Raw genomic sequence first — 23,400 nt, 5'->3', positions numbered from 1 at the left:
TTTGATTACATTTTTCTAGACAGACACTGACAGGATAAGCTTTATCTTAACTATAACTCACTTTGCTAGTATATCACTTATACCTTAAGAAGAGGCAATAGTATCAGCTACTATGTCATAATCAATTATCTCAAAGACCCTTCAGAAAAGATTTATTTCCTACAATCTATATTTCTCTGGAACAGCAGCGTTTATTATGTATTTTATATCCATATATATATATTTTACCTGCAAAAGAAATGCTGCAACTCTTCGGTGTGTCTGCCTCTGGTATAACACTAAGTTCATGTTGTTCCAAATCCAGCCCTAGCTTGACTTTTGTCACAGGTGGTTTGGAAGATCTCCATTTCTGTTCTCTACATAGAACTTTCTCAGCTTGTTCTGTAAAACAAAGTTTTGCATATTGAAATAATATAGATATAAAATTACACCTGGGGAGACAACTTGAGCTGCAAATTGGGAAAAACTGTAATGAGAAGTACTACACAGCCTTACCACTTTGGTCAGCTGAACTGATGTGCTGTGAAATCATTTCACTTCTGTGAAAGTTACTCCTGCCAAAATTCTCTTGTTGGTAGTTTTCCGAGACTTGGAAAAAGTCACTCCTATTCATCCAGTCAGGTTTTTGTGCCGCCGTCATTTCTTCATTTGTGCAGATATGTTTAACCTTAGAAGGTTAAGAAGAGAAGGAACTGTATTACAGATTATATTTACACTCATTTATCAAACCAACAATTTCTGTATGTATTCCATGCAGGACAGTATTGAATACTTGGAGAAAGTGTTTCAAGTATGCAAGATACTGGACAGACCTGCTTAGCTTACAAAAATATATGGATATATAGATATTCATCTCTATGAACTTAATATGCTAAAACACAATTATTTATGTTTTCAAGGTGTTTTGTTAGATGAGATCAGAACACTCAGCACTTTTAACAGGAACAATTCCGAAAAAGTCTGCTTTCAGTCTTTCAGCTCCTGAATTCAGGAATTTTAGCTGTTGGATTCTAGGCAACAGTTATTTTTCAGGATGGCTTAGGTTTAAAGAAAAAGGGGCTTTCCCCTCCCAAAAGGGGCTTCATTAAAAACTCAAGAATAAACTTCAATTTTTAGTTACCCAAACCCAATCAAAATTACAAGTTAAGAGTGCAGGTGCCAAACCAATTTCCTAACAAGTATACATAAAAAGACGAACTTTAAAAATCTATTCAAAATGGTTGCCATATTTTTTGAGATACTGCTTAAGTATTTTTAATACAAGAGTTGTTTTACACATACAGATGCATTTCTAAAGCTGAAGACAACTATACCTGCAGATATTTCAGACAACATATCTACTTCAACAGGCATTACGCTTAGAGACCAAGCACAGAAGTTCATACTGCTCGTATCTGTGTTAGACTGAACAAAACAGCACTCTTGGGGCCTCCAGAAGAGCACTACTGATTACAAACCACAAGTCCTAATTAAAGTTTTCATTATGGTATATCACCTAACACTATCAACACTTCATGGGATACTTTGCCAATTGGTAGCATTCACTCTTAAGTTTGATACCTACTATGTGACTCACCACACAAAGCATTTGGAAAGCTTACCTGCTTGTTCAGGAATTCTTTCAAAGCTTCCTGCTGTTCCTTCAATTTCTCTTGCTTCTGTAAAAGGAGTTGTTCTTGTATTTTCTGTCTAGCAAGAAGAGCTTCTCTTTGTGCATCTATCTGCTCTTGCAATTCTTTCAAATATTTCTGCTGAGCTTGGATGCTTTCTGATGAGGCCAATACACTGTCTCTTAAATTCAGTATATCAGAATAATTTAACAAAGACGCACTTCCTGGTTTGGGTATCAAGAATTTCTCAACACCTTTGGCTTTAGATTCTTCATGAGATAAAGTCACTGATTCAGCAAGACTGAGGGGCTGTTCAAGGTTTGTTTCGATGGTGCTCTCTGCAGATCCCTGCCAACACACCAAAGAATCAACTGAAGCTGCCTGAACTACAGGACATCCCTTTGTTGCTGGCACGAGAGGTGTCTTATGCGGAGGCTCTCTCTTTGCTCTAGAGATCTTCTGAGGTGACTCAGAGTGCGCTGTTTCTGAAGGCTCAAAAGAATCTTCTGCAGGCAAAACAAATTTAACATGTTGTACACACGCTTCTGGTCGCATTCTTACTGCAGTAAGATCTTTCACGACTGACCCCGATGGTAACTGGAACCGAGACGGTTCTCTGACATGACTATTGGAGGTTTCCAATGTTCCCACTAGCTCCTGTGAAGGATGGCGACACGGCAAGTGGAACTCTCCATGCTTCAATTTTGATGTTTCTACAAACTGCACATGTTTGCCAGGACTAACATTATGCATTTGATCTTCATGTTTCTGTGAAGATGGCAATGTTCCTGAAAACACAGGTAGCGACCGTGCATACTCTTGTGCATGAACTTGTTCAGAAGACTGATGCCATGTTGGCTGCAGTCCTTGCCCTTGTAGAAGTGGTTCTAAGACTGGCCTTAAATTAATCGATTTGGTTTCCACAGAGCTCAGAAGTGTTGCAGTAGAAGACAAGTACCTTTGCTTCAATTTATTCTGGTAGTCTTGTAGATGCCTTCTAGCTTCTTCAACAGTCTGTTTATGCTGCCTGAACAGAAAGAAAATATGAATCTTCAGTGTGGTGCAGAGACAAATTTCAGTAATCAAAGGAATTCAAATTATTTGAAAAGAGACGACTTGGACTTCCATTTCAGAAAGGAATTTACCTATTTTGCTGTAGAAGTCGTTGTTGATAATTACGAATCATCTGTAAATGGCTGTCTTCTGTAGGACTCTTGGTTTCTGATATAGTAGTATTTCCAGTCTAATCAAAATAACATCATTTTAAGTGCACATACACAAATAACTCATGGAAAGTTACTAAAGCAACTACCTTGAGCTCTATGTTCTATCTCCTCAGTTTACAGAAGCCACTCTGCACCACTGTTTAAAGTCTGTGAGATTTCAGCCTGAGGCAATGAAGCCAAAGTAGTTTCTGGAACAGATGGCCTGCTGCTATGGTCTCTCTTGGCAAGCTGAGCATATACTGTGGAAGTTAATGGTGCTGAGAGCAGTTTAGCTCAAAGAGGTAAATGCACCCAAGTAGCAAACCTGGGGACCAATGATCCAATGAGCTGTGTTTTCCAGGCATTCAGATTCTCGGAAGAGTACAGGTTGGGCATATGATTCAAGATTTTTATAAAAAATTACTTTATTCCAACGTTCTCAAATTCTTCTCCTTTAAGTAGCTGTTTGAGATTTAGACAGACAAAAACATAGAGGTGGGGTTTTTTCCTTGCCTTTTTTTTTTTCCCTTAAGATTTCCCCCAGCCAACCCCCCTCAAAAAAGGATACATGTGCATCCATAATTATTACATGACTAATCAAATTTTACTAAGAGGTATTTTAAACAGATAAGCTGTCCCAGAGACTAAGCAAAGACAATATTCAAAGTCCAGTGATAGTACGCAAAATAAAAGCTTCTATATTGCTCTCTATAATATTGCTCTACCTGAAAGGAGGTTGTAGAGAGAAGGGAGCTGGCCTCTTCTCCCAGGTGACAGGGGACAGGACAGAATCACAGAATCACTAGGTTGGAAAAAACCCACGGGATCATAGAGTCCAACCATTCCTATCAAGCACTAAGCTATGCCCCTCAGCACTTCATCCCAAGTGACAGGGGACAGGATAAGAGGGATTGGCCTCAAGCTCCGCCAGGGGAGGTTCAGGCTGGACCACAGAAAAAAAATTTTTCACGGAAAGTGTCATTGGACACTGGAACAGGCTGCCCAGGGAGGTGGTTGAGTCACCTTCCCTGCAGGTGTTTAAGGCACGGGTGGATGAGGTGCATGGTTTAATGGTTGACAGGAATGGTTGGACTCGATGATCCTGGGGGTCTTTTCCAACCTAGTGATTCTGTGATATACATGTAAGAACATCTGATTCATAGTCTAAGAAATAAAAATTGATTGTCTTGACTGATATAATAAATGGAGTCCTTGATTTTTATAATAAAGATAATTAAAAAACTATATACAGTTCTCTGCAGTTCTTCACCTTGTGTTCCACTTTGTTCTGCTGATCTGTGGAAGGAACACTGTGGCTTTGTACCAGCTGCCTTTGCTCTTCCTCCTCTTTTTTTTTATTAGCCTCCTCCAAACGGGCTTTCATTTGGATCATCAGAAAATTAGCCTCCAAACGTGCTCTCTCTTCTTCAATTTGTTTAAGCAAGGCCAGCTGTTCCTGTTTCTGTTGCTCAATCTGCTCATTCTATTGAGAAGAAAAACAAGGGTTAATCTCCAGAACCCAATGACCCAGGAATCAGACTCCTCATCAACACCACCACACACAAAACTGCGTTTCAACTTACAGTATAACTTTTATTGCTTGTGACAGGTATTTCCACGTTTTAAGAGGCCTTTAAAAGTAGTTCCAAGGTTTACAAGAAGAATTTTGTTTTACTGGCCAGGTATTTCTAATAGTCCCCAAATCCATTTAATATTCCACTATTACCTGTTCTCAAATTTATAGAACAGATAAAATCAGAATCCCATCATTCAAGATATATTATCATTTTCCAGAGACTGAAAAAAAGAATCCTTTCATTAAATGGAATTCCAAAATCTACTTTGCATTTTATAGAGCTTTTCATCAAGAACTCCACACATTTTAATGTTAATTCAAGTCTTAGAAAACTTCTGAAATAGCTAATGCATAATCACTTCAAGAGCACTTCATTAATCTCTGAAGCGGCTTGTTTATTTTCATTCTCACTCCCATGTACCCATCAGCTACAATTTACTTAGATCCACACATGGCAACAGCATATGTACTTTTAGAATGGAAGCAAGGAAAAATTCCAAATTACTGGCAAAGATGAAATGGACAACAAACAGCCTTCAATGAGACATCTGAGCGGTGAGGTCAGGAAAAAAAAAACCCAAGAGAAAGCTAGACTTGTGTACAGTTGATGTGGACCTAGCAACATGTACACCTGGGCAGGTGCAAAGAAGGAGAATATGAATATTGAAGAAAGAAATTGAAGACTTTCACAGAGGAGCTGGCTTTTTTTTTTTTTTCTTGCTAAAAAATACTATTTGGTCAAATTTTGTCAATTTTCTACTTTCTTTTTTTAAAACTGAGAAGCCACCACAAAATAGCTGGTAGGTCTCTAACGATACAACAAAAATAAAAATATAATTTAGTATACAAACAACACATATAATGAAATAACTCAGAGTCATTACTTCCTAAATATAATAAATGTAGGATTCCCATAGACACAAAGGACTTTCTGCATTTGTTTCCCAGTTCATTTTAAAAGACCCTAAAATACTTAAAAGGTTTGTAAGCTTTTCCTGTCATTCTAAACACAATCCCACTGATCTTGCTATGTTATTACAGGGTTCATAAAGCTTTCATAAAGCTGTTGACTACATCCTCCCTTAAAAATCTACAATTGGCGTTCTCATTTAATCCTTGTGTGGCATCCCTTGCCTACAGCACTTGTCAGGTTTTAAGAAACTGCTTTTTTCCACTCTGCTCTAAATTCCAGCTAGAATTCAGTCATTTTTGAAAAGTTAATACGCAGAGGCTAAATGCAGAAAATGTTACAATAAAATCATAGAATAGGTTGAGTTGGAAAAGACCACAAAGATCATCCAGTTTCAACTCCCATGCCATGGGCACGTCCCACTACACCAGGCTGCTCAAGGTCCCATCCACCTGCCCTTGAACACCTCCAGGGATGGGGCAGCCACAACTTCACCTGTGCCTCATAGAGAAGCACCGTTATAGAGAAGAGTTTCTTCCTAATGTCTAATCTAAAACTCTTCCACTCCAATTTAAAGCCATTCCCCCTCATCCTATCATTACATGCCCTTGGGGAAAGTCCCTCTCCAGCCTTCTTGTACACCGCCCATCATGTAGTGGAAGTTTATTTGTGTTACAAGCATGTTTAAAGGGCTTATAGCTGCTATATGACCTGAAGCATTATTAAGTCTTCTGTATATCACCTTTTTTTACACCATAACTGAGATAAGAATATGTACACTCATACTTACCCACTTTTGCCTCTCCTCTTGCATTCTAATTTTAGCTGCTTGTTCTTGAGGATGGATTAGAACTGAACTTTCAGCTGCAACTGTGTTTTCCAACATTTCCACAGAGTCTAAAACATACATGTTATTTAACTGTAGTTGCAGTCAGGAAGGGCCTTGGATCTTTTTTACATCTTGCTTTAAAGTTTCCCAAGCTCTCTAAATAAAACGCATAAGCTGCTTTTGAAAAGATTACCATCCCTGTCCCAGTACTCTGCATGCCTCCCTAAACTGGAAAATCAGGTTTTTGTATTATTTAAGCCTTTAATAGCCCCTTTATCATTTCTTTCTTGAATATAAAGTAAAGGCTCAGCTCCAACCAGGCTGAAGATTGCTTCTAACCAGATTACTTAGTAGCCTAATAGCAAGATCATCCCAAGGAATAAAAAGCCACACATTAATCCCTTGGAACAGAAAGGGTCTAAAACTGGCACCTTCTGGGCAAATAAAAAATTTCTGGACATTTGGCTATTGCACAAAAAGCAAGGCTTCATCCTGTACTATCAGCTTCAAATAGCAGCACATCTTCCCCAGAGGTATGTTTTCACTCACACTGCACTCTCCTATCCTCAGGAATTACACTGGTGAATCCATGTACTTGATTGAACTATGTTATTTAATCTCATTTGAAAAGAAAAAAAAAAAAAACAAAGAAGCACGGTATAGGAGCACAAAAATGCCAAATCTTCCATAACTTAATCACTTCAGTAGACTTCAGAAATCCCACTTAGCATAAGTTAACCACCTCCAGCACCAGCAAAATCAGAAAAGCACCAAGGATAGAAATGGAACATAACCCCAAAATTACTGGCTACCAAACAAAGCAGAATGTCCAATTGCTATAAATTCCAGTTTTAAAAAGAGGCTTCTCAGAATGGTGGTGGAAGCAGGAATAAAACCCCCATGATTTCAGACACATCAGCTCATGCTTGTCCTGCGCATTTCTAGCTGTGAATCTCTGAAGCATCTGGCTTTTCCATCAACAAGTACAGAAGTACACTGAGAATTCTGCTCCTGGGGGAAAACACCTATGAAAGCACAACAACACCAAGCGTGACAGCAGTTTGGTGAGATCTTATAGATACAAAGGGGGTTTGGACATCTTTTCTCCAAAAGATATTAATGGGAAAATTGCACAGGAGAGCAAAACCCTCTCCTGTTTGTGGTTTCAACAAATCCAAGTGCACTGCAGGCAAAGATGCTCCGGAGAACTGTGTTTTCTGGAAACTTGACAAAAGATCACCACTGAAAATTCATTCAAGTATTTTGTTATCATCCACCCCTACAAGTCTTTCTGTTCCTCTACAACAAATTTTGAAGCAGATATGCATTAAATACCTTTGGCTTCACATATTGTAATTTTCTGTTGCTCACAGTCAGGTTCTAAATCACATGATGGTCTCTCTTCGCTAGCAATTGTGCCCGATTCAGTAGTCTCTACTTTATTTTGAGTCTCTCTCTCACTTTTTGATGTCCATTCCTCTTTTTGGCTTCTAATCTTGTTCAGCAATTTCTTTAAGGCAAGTTTTGGCTGAGGTTGGCGAGATTTTGCTTCTTCATGATCTATAAAGAATATATACTGTTAAGAGCTTTGAGTAATGAATGTTTTCACATCACAGGAAACAAAAAAAAACCCCACTCCATTTTTTTTTTAATTGCTTACAGAGTTGAACAAATTGCTCAGGTACCTCACCAAGTTTTAAAAGCTTAACAATAATTTCTCTTACCTACAAGAGAGAAGCAGTAATTTGTTTCTATATGCTACAAAAGCAGGGCTAAACTAGTTGTAGCATTTCACCGTTGGACTGCTCCTAGGCTTTACAAAAATAAGCAGTACTACATCCTTGCCTGCCTGTACCTTCTTGCCCTCTCCTTGTATTAGCACTGGCAACACAATTCACCACTGACACAACAAACAGAGGCAGAAATGTTTGGCCAAGCAGCAAAGTTCACTAACACACTTCTTGTTCACATGACATTATTCTGTACATGCCACAGCCAAGAGTAAACACACACGCATGCAACTGTTGCAGCCTACTCACAACATGGAGCAACTCAATCACAAACCTGAACATAAGGAACATAGAATAAGCAGACTCAATACAAAGTCAAGATTTAGCTTTGAAATATTTAAAAAACAAAAGTGAAATACATTCAAGTTCACAGACCAGCATCATCTCATAATTTACACTAATTATACAAAAATAATTATGGCCACTAACAGTGCAGTTCTTACAAAAATTAAAAATTCTCAGTATACAAATGAACTGACGCATATAAGAAAAAGACGTCACATTTTCATGTTTAAATTTGTAAACATTAGAGTATTATCATCCATGATAAACATCATAAACCACTTAATACTGAAATACTTCAGAGATATTAAGTGCTAAAATTCCTTAAGATGTTTTAGTTACTACTGAAGTTAATTTATTTAATTTATTAAACTAAATCTCTTCTTTTCTACTATAGCACCAAAAAGTTTAAGTTAAATATAAAGTTTAAAATATTTACTTTCTGATTCATTGGGGACCTCTTCTATCACCTGTCCCAATCCTTGTTGAGTATCACAAGCAGATTCTGGTTGAGCATCACAAGCAGACTCTTGCTCCAAAGAGATATCTAGGTCATTGTCTTGATATTTATCAAAAGGGGCTGGCAAAGGCTGTGGCTGAAACTGCAAAATCAGGTCTCCTTTCATTTCTAATTAAAAGAACACAACCACATAAAACAACCAATTGGAATAGAAAGCAAATAACATTGCAAGACTGCATTCATCACACACATCCCTAAATTCAAATATCAATAGTTTAGTTCCCAACAGATTTAATTCAACTATTTTTTTCCAAAATAGAAGTTTCAAAATTGTTTAGATCATTAATTCAGAAATTCTACAAGATTTCCCACCAAAATACACTATATCTTTCAAAATAAAAGTTTATGTGTTAGAAGGCTCATCTTTATACAAAAAAATGGCACACAGGAACAATTACACACAGAAGGATCCCCCATAACTTCACCAGGGAAAAGTCATATCCTGATCTGGCAGCTCACAGGGTTGTCACAGGATCACACGGTCCAGGTGTGGAATCCTAGGAGGTGAATAAAGAGGGGGATCTTCCAGGATCACCTTACCAACTGACGGGGTTACTACCTGCAAGGCACATGGGACTCGGGGGAATATAATCTTGGGACTGCATGTTTGTTATACATATTTAGGGGAGAAATCAAAGGCAGGGAAAGGAAAAGATCAATAAACTTGAAGAGGAACAAGTGTAAGGAAAAGTGTATGAATCATGGGATAAAAGAGGCCATCATTACACTTCTATGGCCATGCACTATTCTGTAGGTATGTGGATGTATGGATATACAAGGGCCAGCAACCGGAATGGTCACAGGAGCACCCATGTCCAGAGCGCTGCCAAAAGCTGCAGAGACTACAGTGAGTGCATATTACACATGAATGAGTATCAGCACTCAGTGGCTAGCAAATTGGAAGCCAGACTAGCCAGCAAGAATGATAAGAGGCTTAAGAGCTAGGTATTCAGCAGCCATAAGACTGGGCTGGATACTGGAGAAGCCAGAGGATCTGCAAACTGGCTAGTGGAGGGATCACAAGATTGAAGCTAGCTACAGGGGAGACCTTGGAGTCTCAAATCAACTAAGAAACCTGTCGGCACATGCATGTGCATCACAGAGACAACTGCAGATAAGAGGATGCAGAGTCACCTACTGGGCAGACTAAGTATTTAACATCAGTTACTGCAGGGATCCACCCTGTGTGTATAGCTCAGGTGTACATTCTCATGCCCAACCAGGTCTGTGCAGCAACAATTGGAGTGGAGCAGCAGGCTTTGGGGCTTGCAATGCCCAGGAGCCAGGAGCTGGGGAGACTAAGGATCGAGGGCCAGCTACTAGGTACAGCGAGTGTCCAAAGCCACTCACTGAGAGATCCACAGCAGCTATTTGACCATACCAGTGCATGAGTGTATGTGGGGCAACCAGAAGGCTACAGGGTCTGGGATGGACTACTGGATAGAATGAACGGCTAAGACCTGTTACTGGGGTATCCATGGTGTGATGGGCAGAGATCTGGGATGCAGGGGACTGCTACTGGGTAGACTTGAGTGTCAAAGACCAACAGATCCATACTCTATGTGCAGACCTGTACCCCACTAACAGGCCCTCATCCTGATCAGCCAAGAGCAGTGAACAGGATGAGATCATTGTGCTGTTTGTGTTTAATGTGAATGCTTTCTCTGTTGGCCTGTGTGGCCAGCTGTGTGTATGCATACTGAAGGTTTGTTCATGTGTGTGTGTGTGCACTTACTGTGAATACACACACAGCCTTGCTACCATCTGGACCTGGGAAGAGGCAGCTGCAGCAGCCTCTCCGCTACTAGGCCACCAGATCCAGCAGCCTCCAACAAATTACTTACTCATATCTTCACAGTACATATCTTCAAATGCAAACTCCAGTTCTCTCTGCCATTTTTCTTTTATTTCCATGCGTTTGCATGGAGGCACAAAAATTTGAGGTGGCATCTGTGCTACAATCTGTCTTCTGCGCATCCGATCCATATACTGCATTTGCTCAAGTTCTTTCAGTAGCTTTTCCCTGTCCTTCAAGTAAAAAGGAAGGATAATAAACATTTAGTGTTCACATTCTGACAGTTACCTGACAGGACTGATAAAATACTTCCAAACGAAGTTTGTTTAATCCATAATGTTTAAAATAAGTTTTACTCCAGTGAGAAGGTTCTTCCTCGGGAGAAGGCTGTATCTGCCCTTTAAATACATGAGTAATCAATACTACCTAGAAGATCTAATGTTAAATAAAAGATCAGACTGTACACCCCTAGGCCAACTTTCCTCAACAGAAATAAAACTTCTGTTTTATAAGGTAAACAAGTACTTCCTTTGGCAAGTTACTTTTGTTAGCGTGTACTTCAGCAATTGCTACTTTTTCAGACATTAACTAAAATTCTCTTAGAGCACCATAATTACATATGAAAGCTATTTAAAAAAAGCTATATTTAAGGGTTGCATAGTTTTTTACCTTTTATTTTAAGAAGCATCAGAAATATTTCCAGTTTCACGTTTTAGACAGGTTACTCATTCAGGGCCAATCATACCTTAACTGAAAAAAGAAGCTTTTGCTATTTCTAGCCTCCAAAAATACTTGTGAAGGTAACAGACAACACAATAAAAATTTCAGAGCATACTTCTAGGTAAAGACCTTTCTCAACAATTCAGTTTGTACTTCTTAAAGGAAACAATTTCAATATTTCCAGACTTATACAGTAACACAACCTGTCTTTAAGTAAAAACTTGAAGTTTTCAAAAAATAAAAAATAAACTGTTGCCTTCTTAGTAATAAACTATTGTTTCCCCTGAAGCACAGAATTAACTCCAACTAAAGCTGATAAGAAAAAGTAAAGCTCCTTGCCTACAGAAAAGGTTTATCTTGATTATCACTAGTTGGTTAATAGATGTTCAAATATTTAGACACCAAAAATTAAAGGATGTTCTTCTAAAGGTTGGTCTTAATCCGTGTGCTTTCATTCTCTCTTCTTCCAAATAGCCAGAACAAGCAAAGTGTTTGCTGGTTTCTAAATGCATTCTGAAAACTTTATTTAGTCCATCTATTTTCTTCCTCTAACTGTAATCCTTTATTAATTAGCTACCTACAATTTACTTGACACTTTGACATCAAAAAGAGGGAAAACTACTGTGCCTACCTGAGCCAAATGGACCTTCTTCAAGGCAGAAGTTCCTCTGAGATGTGCCTTTTCAAGCTGCTCTCTTTTCTCTCTCTCTGCCTCTCTGTGTAGTTCTTCTAAACGCTTCCCTTCTTCTTCAGCAGCTACCCGAGCATCTGGCTGCCAGTCAATCAACAGTTTAGTCCATGAAGTTCTTTGTGATAGTTTAAGGCATATGTAACAATACATTAAATGAATAATTCAGTAGCAAAAGCACTTTTAAAAAAGGTATAAAATGCCATATAAACAACCTTTAAGGTTTATAATTCTTGGTTTCAAGCAGGACCGAATTAAGTTTTTACCTTTAGAATACATGCATATTATATACATTGCATAAGTGTAGGAGTCAAAGTGTTCTGCTTTCAAGCTGTATGAGGGACAATCATTTGTATCATTTATTTATTGCAGCAAAGTGGTTACCTTCCCTGTAACACAAGGTAAAATGAATAATATAGGTGATATTAAATATTGACTACTTCTACCCTCATGGTTTTGTTTTAAACAAGCAGTGAGGAAAAAAAAATAATCTCAGATGTGCTTTTATTCTCATTTAGGAAGCCAGGAACAATCTGCAATTCTTTATTTAAAAAAATATCTTACTAATATGTGAAAATTAAAAAATACTTAAGTTAAAAAAAATTCATTGCACATAAGCAAGGCTACAAAGATTAATGTTTTGGCATTTTCCATTCCAAAGCTATCTCCCCTTATTGATTAGGCCTAGTCCTTCAAATGCTAAGAAAACTTAAAACTTTAGGACTGAAAACTGGGAACTTTTCTGGTTTAAGAGGCTGATCCAGAACAGGAACTTGGAATCTCATCTCACACCACCAATAAACCAAACCGTTGCTTGGGTCACTTTTCAATAGCATCACCTAACTAACATCGCCTCTAAAAACTAAGCTCTTGCTTCATCTCTCACTTTCCCAGGTCCTCCCCTTCTTCTAATCTGAGTTTGGCCTTTGTACTGTAAACTTGAGTAAGTTTTCCCATTTGGCAAAAATCTACATATTGCTCTTTTTCCTAAATTAGACTTCTGCAGCTCTGGCAAGCTGAAACCATTGACTGAATGAACAGATGAGCACAAATATGAGGTAAAGACTGGAAGTACACAGCTAAAAGAGGGGAAGAGAAAGAAGCTGGGCAACTGCAACTATTCATTTAGCATAAGCCACAAAGCAGAAGATTTGGGTGTTTTAACATCACACCCATGTTGTGAACCATCCTTACTGTGGCAAAGACTGTCCGGTGTGATCCTACAAGTGACTGAGCACACAACAGGCCCTGGAATTTTCCCCTTCCAAGGTTCTGATTAGCAAGATGTGCAGTGGCTGCTTTATACAAATTCATTTTGTTAAACAAGTTCTAGAAAACCGAATTGCTGATATCCAGACACTACAGGCAAAACAAAGATAGATACATGGAAGCATGCATCACACTTAATCACCTGCTCTCCGTCCACTTCTCTGTCCACATAAGGTTCAGAAATATGATACCGTGTAACAGAAAAGTTGTCAGCACTATAGGGCTTCACTGCAGGAGTCTTTTTCACTTCAAAATTCTTGGGAAAAAGTAAAAGCACAGCTGTATTAAAGAACAGTATCTCTAGCAAAGCAACATAAAACATAAACAGAACATGAGTGATCTGTACAGATAAATTAGCATTTAAAGAAAGTCATCTTCCCAAATTCTCCCCTGGAAATACTGTTATTTAAAACTTTACATACATTTAATAATTAATAAATCACATCTGCTCAAGGCAGATACAGAGGGCTTTACATCTGAGAGCACCTAACAGCCTACGGCAAACTCGTCCACACAAATTGACATTCATCAGAGCTCTACTTTCATGTTTCAAAAGCATTACCTTAATTCAAAAGCACTTTGGTTTAATGCACTAATACAAATCACACTTACAACAGCTGTCACACTCACCTCAAAGCACGGGAGCCACAGATCTATAGTACAATCATACTTAACAGCAAAACAACATTTCTCAAGCACAGACTTTCTTAACAAAACTCAGAAGCCATTAAGTCCAATTTATTAGTTGACCAGAGAAAAGAGCATTTTCTATAATTTCACTGAAAAGTGTCTATTCGTGTAATACAAAGTACGAATTTATTCAAAAAGTTTTGACTACACTACCACATTTCAACTCTTGTCTGAAAGAGTTTGAACACTGACCAACAAGACTCTCCTTGCTTGACTCAGACTCATTTGCCTTCATGCTCAACATGTCTGCACAGCTGTTAATTCAAACTGCCATTATCAGAGCATGAACTTCTTAAAAGAAATAAACCCCATGTATTGTAGAAAACACAGATGCTTGCAAACTCTGCTAAAAATAGCTAAAATCATGTTTGCTGAAAAGGTAAGAAAAGGACATTTGTTCATGGGTAGAAATGCATTAAATTGTAGAATTTCAGGAAAGTTATAATTGCACAATATTGAAACAGGATACTGATCCAGACCTGTCATCCAACATAATCACAAATGCAATTGTATCAGAACCTAGGGAAACCTGAACAAAGCCTTCTTGCCTGCCCTGGAGAATAAAGACTAAAGAATAGGAAGGAAATTCTGCAGTTGTAAAATGGAATGAGAGATGCACTATAGAGGTTGTTAGATGGAAAGTATTACGTAGCACTGTGCCTTTTTGGCTGCTATATCATCTATAAATACGTACATTAACTGCAGCTGACTAAGTCACCGATTAGAAACTTGTTTTATTCAATAGAAAGCAACATATGATAAATCCCAAATTGCAGAAGTTACTAGAAAGCAATGCTGCAGCACCTCCTGCTTTTCAACATCAAATTAAGCAACGCCAAATTAAGCTTTTCAGTGTCAAATTAAGCAACACAAGCATCTGAAGTCCAGAAAATGATAAGTCGAAGTTTTAACTGATATCACCTTCATCTGATCTACTGGCAGCATGTCACATGGAACAACATAGAGGAGCACAGCAGCAGGAAAGAACATTTGAATTTAACCGAACCGTACTATACAGGAGCTTCTTCCATCTGTTCTGAATTCCAATATTACATGTATTTCATCAGAAATAACCCCAAACTTTACTATTCCTTTATAAGACTTGCTTTAATCCTCACTCATATCCAACTTCCACAATACAAATATCCTTGGGCAGCCAGCACGGAGGCTTACAGAGAACCATGTACTAAAGGATAAAAACCAAAGTATACATGCACTCCTTCTAATTATTCTGAAAACTGTGAAGGTCAAACCTTACTCAGTTGATCAGTGCCAACCCTGTCATCCGACACACAAACCTATATATAACATACTGGCTGTAGGCGAGAAAACCTTCAATAATTCCACTAGCTCTGAGAGGGACTAGTAAACTTAAACCTTTATTTTCTTGTCAGTGGTCTGAATATCCCTGAATCTGATGGTCTGAAAGGGCACAACACATAAGGCAACTTAAACTCTGCATTAAGTACTGTTAAATTAACTTTACTAAAAGTTAACTCTAAAGTTCTTCCTGCAGTCCCACATTAACTTCTACCCCTGTGCAGAATCCCTCTGAAATCAAAGTAGCATGAAGGAGGTAAAAAGTTACCCCCTGAAGAGAATAAAGCACAGAATTAAAAATATGGGGTTTATCTACTTTGCTCCCAAATAGCCTTAGGTGCTGGTTTCCTATCAAAATTAAACAGCTTACCATACACTTAGCATTCTCTGCAAGAAACAAAGAAATCGGAGAGAGGGGGAAGAAAAACCCAACCCACCACTAAAAAGGTAGAACTACTTTTATCACAAAATGCTAGCAATGCTTCATTATGTCAGAAGGCTGAGGTGGTGTGTACATGCTGAGAAAGATCATTGCAGATTAATACCACTGTGGCTATTAAATGAAAATGAGATCATGATAAAGTTTAAAAGACTCATTAACCACCAAAAAAAAAAAAATCTCAAATGACAAGAATTAAAATCCACACACATCAAGATCAGAAAAAACCAAATACCAGATCTTGGTAGTAAGAAGTCTGTTAATACATAATTAATTAGTTTTCTTGACTTTTGCTGAACTACCTCCTATTACACAAAAGGCAATTTTGGATACCCTGCTGTGAGGAGTCAGGTCAATAAATAAACTACTACATTGATATAGTACCCTGAAATTGTGATCACTACTGCATCACGGATCCATACCTCAAGAGGACGTGGTGGAGGAGGTGGCAGGCTTGCAATTTTGGCTGCTCTTTGTTTTTCCACTTCCAAAGCATGTTTGCGTGCATTTGCACGTCTGGGAGAAAAACACACACATACCCAAAAAAAAAATAAACCAACCAAATCACAAAGAAGAAGAAAAAAAGAAAAGAGAAAAGAAGAGAGAAGAGGAATTATTCAAGCAGCAATGACAACACTGTGCAAAATAAGAGGCAGACCTAAAAATAAATAGATTCAGATGTACCTGAATTGAACGCTTGCAAGACAGTGATGGGCAACCACACTATAAAGTCAACAGAAATAACACTGGAAGGCAGTACTGGAAAATTCAGTACTGCAAAAATGTTTATGCACACAAGCTTCTAAAGAACAAAGCAAAATCCCTGCTTTTCACTTAAGTTTTCAGAAAGCAGTGCATCACTTCAACATATTTTAATTGCTCAGCTGTGGACAAAACTAAATATTTAATCAATAGGTCTCAGCTCTGCTCAAGCACAACTATCCCCGTTGGCGCAATCCGCTTAAAACAAACACTAAGAAGGAAGTCTGTGATAGGTCCTTTTGTCAAGTGGGTAACTCTCCATCAGGAACTGGCCTGAAAACATTCAATTTCATGTGTCACTGGATAGCTAGCTGCCAGCCAACAATCTAGACTGAAAACAGTGATATAGACATGAGAGACTCCCCACTCACTGGAGGTCTATAAGGTCAGCTCACATACTTGACGTTTTTGCCTTGGTTTTAAAACTACAATTCTTAACAAAATCACAAGCTTTGTTCACAAGTATTAAATCTCTAACCAATAAACTTCAAAGGTTAAAAAAAATCTCCAAGCCAGAAGCATCCAAGATTTTTGCCTTTCACCTTGCGACACTGTAGAACGCATTCTATCCTTAATTAATTAATTCTATCCTTAGACAATTACTGCATACCGGACTTGCTCACGGAGTAATTTTTCTCTTTGGTGCTTCTGCTCTTTCAGGGCTTTCCTATGTCTCTTTTCTGCTCTTTGCTTCCTCTCCTCTGCATCTTTCGCCAGAGCTTCCAAGTCAGGTTCCTTAAGAAGAAAATATTGCCAACACTTAATAGAGGATTTTACTCACTTCTCATACTATGATATTTCAAACTGAAGTAATGCTGGAAAGAATCAAAGACTCAAAATTGGGTTTTTTTGGTATTAGATTAAAAATATTCTAAATTAATTTTCTTCTTTGCCATCTTCTTTGTTCTCTTCTTCACCACCACCAATAGCAGTAGATCTGTCACACTCCTCAGTCACTGTAACCAAATACTGATGTGGAAACCTTAGTTTCTCTCTGCTTCTCTTTGATAAAGACAGTAATATAAACATACTTACACATTTTAGCAAAAGTTGATTAAACTGTACAGATAAAACAAGTTACTACCTTTCAGCCATTAAGTACAACAATCATGTATCAGCAGAAACATTTCTCTACAATTAGTTCTGTGTTCTTACGGCATTTGTACCACAGTCTTCCACAAACTCATCCATCCTAGCATCGGAAAGGACTTTACAAAGAAGTTCATTTAGAGATACCGAGACACAGCAAAGCATAATACCATTACACTTGGGTTAGAAAGCCTGACTAATTCAGGAAGTAAGTTAGCCTTCAAAATTCATACAAGCAATCTATGGCACCACTGATTGCTGTAAACCTGGTTCAGAGTCAAACGTGTAGAAAATTTCTATCCAACAATCTCAATGATCTGTGAAAGACAGCCCGCACAACCTACGAGATTTTAAAGAAAGTTATAATAGTTCACAGGTGCAGAATTAAGAAGTGACACCAGTTTGCAGTCTAGGCAAAGGCCTCTGAAGCCCTCACTGAGACTTTCCATGTCTTCTGAGCACTAAACTAAAAACAACTTAGGTGTATTTTCTTAACAATAGAAAAGGTACTTAACACAGTAGAGAAACAGTCACTACACTACTGGCATGCCTGCAACCACGACTCACAATGTGCAATTAGTCAAGCACAAACATTTACTATTATATAGTGCACAATCTAACATAAACAAAGTAACTAAGTTTGCACAGCAAAAGCCTTAGCAGATGGGCCTGCTAGACCATTTAATCCCAGTCCTGTGGAAGGAATCTGGTATATAAACATTTCTAAGATGTTTCCATTCTCAAAAACCTGTCACTTTAGGTATCAAGACTGCAAGATGAAGAATATTTTGAAAAACAATCTTGATATTTCTAGAACAGCAAGAATTTCTCTGACAATAATATTAAGCTCTTTTACTTACATGCTCCTTGGCTTGTCGGTGACCTTCACCAATTGCTCTTAAGCTTGATAAATACAGTTTCTCTAACGCTTTCATCTTTTCATCCTGCGCTTTCTGCCATTCAGCTCTCAGTGCCTCCTCCAACTTACGTAGTTGCTCTTCTCTCCTCTGCTTTACTTTCTGTCTTATCTGCAACGCGATATCCTTTTGTTGCTCTCTAACCTGCAGGAACATTTACATTTTGTCAGCAACTCAAAAAAGCACAATACTTTTTGCAGCAAGTCTTTCCACAAAATACTCCACCCTCCTTTTGGCTTGCCATCTCACCTACTACCCCATTAACAATCTGCCCAGCAAACACTTTAAAGTGGCTGTTACCGTTTTCCAAAGTTAGTATTTTAAAAAGTAAACTTAATCTTAGCTTAACATTTCAGTTCAAGCCACATATAACTGATAAACTAAGTGCAAAACCTGTCTGGAATATCTTTCCCTGCAAAAATTTATTAAAGGCTCCTATTACAACGTAATATAGTTTAAAGAAAACCAGTGACTATACCGATAAGTTAAAGATTATATACTAAATTTTTGCTTTCCACTTGGTCAGTAAAACTCTCTTTGCTGAACAGAAAAACATTGAAAAGATAGGGCCCAAGAGGGGTGAAAGATTAGCACATAGCAAACATCTTGAAGGTGTGTATTTTTTGAAGAAGTGAAAGACCTGAACAGCTTGTGTAGGACAAAACTGAGGAAGTCTAAAAAAAGAATAAGAGAAATGGAAAAAGCCCTGTGCCCTAACAGCAGGACAGCGGAACAGAAGTGGAAGAAAGAGGACATGATCAACAGATGTGTTCTGAAGAATATAAAGGTACTTTGCTCAGACATTCCAAAAGAATCAGTGCTCAAAGATGCTAGAGCTACAATGCATTGTAGCAATTCAGTTGATCTAGTGGAAAGCTGAGAACTTCCGTGTTAGCTGTAGTTGTCTTATTTCATAGAATCGTAGAATCACCAGGTTGGAAAAGACCCACCAGATCATCAGGTCCAACCATTCCTATCAAACACTAAACCATGCCCCTCAGCACCTCATCCACCCATCCCTTAAACACCTCCAGGGAAGGTAAGTCAACTACCTCCCTGGGCAGCCTGTTCCAGTGCCCAATCACCCTTTCTGTGAAAAATTTTTTCCTAATGTTCAGTCTAAACCTCCCCTGGCAGAGCTTGAGGCCATTCCCTTTCATCCTGTCCCCTGTTACTTGGGAGAAGAGGCCATCATCCTCCTCTCCACAACTTCCTTTTAGGTAGTTGTAGAGAGCAATGAGGTCCCCCCTCAGCCTCCTCTTCTCCAGGCTAAACAACCCCAGCTCAGTCAGCCGTTCCTCATAAGGCGTGTATTTCTTCTGCATGATCGCTGTGGAAACACCTGGAATACTGTAAGAGGTTTGAATCTTTACACATGTCACAGGAAAAGACAGACACCAGCATGCTCATAGTCAAATTAAAATGGTAGATACTATGCAGACAGCAGGGAAGAGATTCTGGAACAGAGGCCAAAGTGAATTCAGCAGAGAGGGTATCACAAGTAAAATATGCACTTAGGAATAAATAAACATGAGAAAAGGAGAAAAAGTCATGAACTAAATACAAACCTAATCTACAATATTATGAGTTTGAAATTTAGTGTACACGAAATAAATTCTTCAGTTAGTTTTCCTAAATTACATTACATCATTAAATGAAATACACAATATACAAAAAGACTGGCATACTTGCTGTAGCCTCAGTTTTCTTCTTCTTTCATATTCTTCTTTCATAAGCATGGTTTCTTCATTAGGACTAAGCCTCAATTTCCCAGCTTTTGCAGCTTTCCTCTTCATCTTTGGAAATGCTGAATAATCAACTCCTATGGGGACACCATGAAAAACAAATTGTGCATAAATTATACGGTTAAACAAGCTATGAAGCAACAGATACCACTATCACGTTACAAATCTATCATGGTACATCTCTAAGTGAAGGGTGAACAGCATTCCGCTCTAGGAAGATCAACCAAAAAAACTCCACAACCTACTGAAATACACACCAAGTAGTAAAGCAGGCTGGTCACTTAGGTGATTTGTACTGAAATATTCTCATAACAATTATATAATACTGTCTTTGTTAACATTTTTACTCCAGTCCAAGGCTTCCTGCCTTGAAGACCATGAAACTCAGATAAACAACCAGCATGCATGCCAAACATTTCACTAGAACACTAAAAGTGCTCCCTAACAAGTTTTTGTTATTTTTTTAAGCAGATATCTCAAATTATGTTTCCCTGCAGATTTTAGTGTGCAGCCAGGATTTGCTGGTTCTACAGACTATTTCCAGTTTTCCTCACAACTATAATTTTCATACGCATGGCGAAAAGAAAGATAGCCTAGTCAAAAGCTCTTCATGTCAAGGGGGAAAAAAAAGAAATCAAAACTTAAGCCGATCTTTAGAAATTATATCCCTGAAAATACTTTTCCAAAACAAAGAGACTTTTGAAAGCTTCTAAGTACTAAAAATCATAGTGAAGAAACTATGTAACACTAAGAATTTATCCCCTTACACGGGGTGGGGGGGGCGGAGAAGGAGATCGACGGGGAGTGGGGGGGAAGGAGATCGACGGGGAGTGGGGGAGAGGGAGATCGACGGGGAGTGGGGGAGAGGGAGATCGACGCGGGGGAGAGAAGGAGACCGACGGGGGGGGAGAGAAGGAGACCGACGGGGGGGAGAGAAGGAGATGGGGGGGCAGAAGGAGTTCGAGGGGGGGCAGAAGGAGGAGGAGGGGGAGGTCGAGGTGGGGGGAGAAGGAGGAGAGGGGGGTGCCCCGCGGCGGCGCTGCCCTCACCGCCTCTCCCGCCGCCAACGGCCGCCGCCTCCCGCCGCCCCGCGCGCAGCCAATGGCCGCGGCGCCCCCCGCGCACGCGCACTGACCGCCGCACGCGGAGCGCGCCGGGAGCGCCGGGCCTGAGCCCCGCCCCCCGAGCCGTGGCCACGCCCCGAGCATTAGCCCCGCCCCACTATGGCCCCGCCCCTGAGGCTAAGCCCCGCCCCCGCTGCCGGAGCCACCGGGAGCGGGGGAAAGCGGGGTCTGAGCGGCCGAGGGAAAGAGGCTGTCGGAGCACAGGGCGGTGCTCCAGCTCCTTCTGAGCCCGTCAGACAGTCCCTTCTCAGTCAGTCAGTCAGTCCCTTCTCAGTCAGTCAGTCCCTTCTCAGTCCATCAGTCCATCCCTTGTCAGTCAGTCCATCCATCAGCCCCTTCTCAGTCCATCAGTCCATCGCTTGTCAGTCAGTCCGTCCATCAGTCCGTCTATCCCTTCTAGGTCAATCAGTCCGTCCATCGGTCAATCTGTCCGTCAGCCAGTCGGTCCCTTCTCAGTCAGCCGGTCCTTTCCCAGTCAGTCCCTTCCCAAGAACTGGTTTAACAGGGCTGATCTCTCTCCTGCTCCCTCAGGCAGCCTCAGCGTGTGTTTGGAGGGTTCACCACCACGGCTTTCTCAGGGCAGCAGGCCCCGGCCAGGGCTGCCAAGGGCTGAAGCTCCCGTGCGAGAGCTGTGGACTGAACTGGGACTGGGGGGGAGCAGGAAAAAGTTCTACCTCCTTCTTGTCCAGCTCTCTTTTTAGATGTTCTGGTTGAGTAGGAGGAGTAAATTTAGACCATGGTGGTACAGCTACTCTGCCCAGGCTTGTGTATGGCAGTGCTGCTGCCTCAACCTTGTAACTAGTGCTGATCTTTCTTTTATAAACCTCTCTTTTTTTAACTAATTTCTGCTTCTTGAGAGCCTGATGCAATACTTGTTCACTTCTTTGCTTTAGAATCATAGAATGCTTTGGGTTGGAAGGGACCTTTACAGGTCACCTAATCCACCTCCCTTGCAGGAGCAGGGACATCTTTAACTCAATCAGGTTACTCAGAGCCCCATCCAACCTGATCTTGAATGTTTCCAGAGATGGGGCCTCCACTACCTCCCAGGGCAGCCTGTTCCAGTGTTTCACCACCCTCATTGTAATAAATGTCTTCCTTATATCCAGTATAAATCTACCCTCCCTTTGTTTAAAACTATTGCCCCTTGTCCTGTCAAGGACACTTTCACCCTAATGGTTTAGTTCCCTTTTAAAAGGGACCATTTATCCTGTACGGGAGACTCACAGCAGTTAGTATTTGAAAGTGGAGTCATCTGATAACCTTGATTTATGAGGAACGCAAAACCAAGCAAAAACTTGTTATCGTATTCAGAGAAACAATTCTGCTGCACAAATGGAAGAAGCAAGACTAGACTGTTTACTTGCACTGAGTAAGGTCCCAGGGTCTGAGTTGCTGCTGCTGCAAAAATAGAGATCATCAGTTGTGTCATGCTGGTACGTGAGTGCCAAATACAACTACTTTCTATGGCATTTTTTTCCTAGAAAAAGGACAAACCAATTTTGTAGTAGGAACTAACTGCCATAATAACCCACCATGTTGTGGCCAAAACCAGGAGCGCTGGGATTTCTTGGGGAAAACTTTGTGGTTTGGTGTACGTGGATGTACGACCACACAGGAAAAAACACCAACAAAACCACCCAACAAAAAATAGAGGATTGCAAGACAAAGGACATAAGCGTAGGAAGAAAAGGTAGCACAGCAGTTGCACTTTCTTATTGACAGATTTCCATGCTATGGGATCAGTTAGGGAGATAATTTGCTTTCTGTCAGGTGCCTGCAACTTACTGCAAACTGCTGACTGTGATATCTGGTACTAAGTTAATACCTGATTGTATACTAAAGACACCCAGATGTTTCACAGTATGCATACTGAATAAATTTAACATGAGCAGTGTGCTTCCAAATGTGTTTTTCAGTCTCCTTATAGGATTTTTTTTGTCCTTCAGCAATTTCATTACAGAAGGGCTCTCCACCATAACATTTCTTCTAAATAGCTTTATCCTGCAGGTCAACAGGTAAAAAATAAATTGGAGACAGTCTATTAAGAGAGTAATTGAGATTATAGATTTTAGAATCCTCTACTTATGAAATGTGAAAGAGGTCAAATATATGCTCCT

The 23,400-nt window shown here is 39.6% G+C and overlaps 1 protein-coding gene across 1 annotated transcript in view; it reads right to left on the bottom strand.

Moving 5' to 3' along the window:
- CEP295 (centrosomal protein 295) overlaps positions 1-21,213 on the bottom strand; it is a 41,943-nt gene extending 20,730 nt beyond the window's left edge. Inside the window, exons 1-16 of the mRNA XM_069883382.1 lie at positions 21,206-21,213; positions 20,100-20,233; positions 18,355-18,555; positions 17,016-17,140; positions 16,066-16,159; positions 13,337-13,450; positions 11,869-12,009; positions 10,567-10,750; positions 8,642-8,830; positions 7,466-7,690; positions 6,092-6,198; positions 4,086-4,298; positions 2,756-2,853; positions 1,602-2,637; positions 496-667; positions 229-381 (exon numbers count right to left, since the gene is read on the bottom strand). Of these exons, the coding sequence (XP_069739483.1) occupies positions 229-381; positions 496-667; positions 1,602-2,637; positions 2,756-2,853; positions 4,086-4,298; positions 6,092-6,198; positions 7,466-7,690; positions 8,642-8,830; positions 10,567-10,750; positions 11,869-12,009; positions 13,337-13,450; positions 16,066-16,159; positions 17,016-17,140; positions 18,355-18,555; positions 20,100-20,207 (3,160 nt within the window). The 5' untranslated portion in view covers positions 20,208-20,233; positions 21,206-21,213. The remainder of the gene's footprint in view (positions 1-228; positions 382-495; positions 668-1,601; positions 2,638-2,755; positions 2,854-4,085; positions 4,299-6,091; positions 6,199-7,465; positions 7,691-8,641; positions 8,831-10,566; positions 10,751-11,868; positions 12,010-13,336; positions 13,451-16,065; positions 16,160-17,015; positions 17,141-18,354; positions 18,556-20,099; positions 20,234-21,205) is intronic.
- Positions 21,214-23,400: the final 2,187 nt, after the last annotated feature.

The sequence above is a fragment of the Phaenicophaeus curvirostris genome, chromosome 1, assembly GCF_032191515.1.
Source record: "Phaenicophaeus curvirostris isolate KB17595 chromosome 1, BPBGC_Pcur_1.0, whole genome shotgun sequence".
In the NCBI taxonomy this organism is placed as follows: domain Eukaryota; kingdom Metazoa; phylum Chordata; class Aves; order Cuculiformes; family Cuculidae; genus Phaenicophaeus; species Phaenicophaeus curvirostris.
The sequence above is the reverse complement of the archived record's forward strand: the minus strand, read 5'-3'. Positions and strand labels throughout refer to the sequence as shown.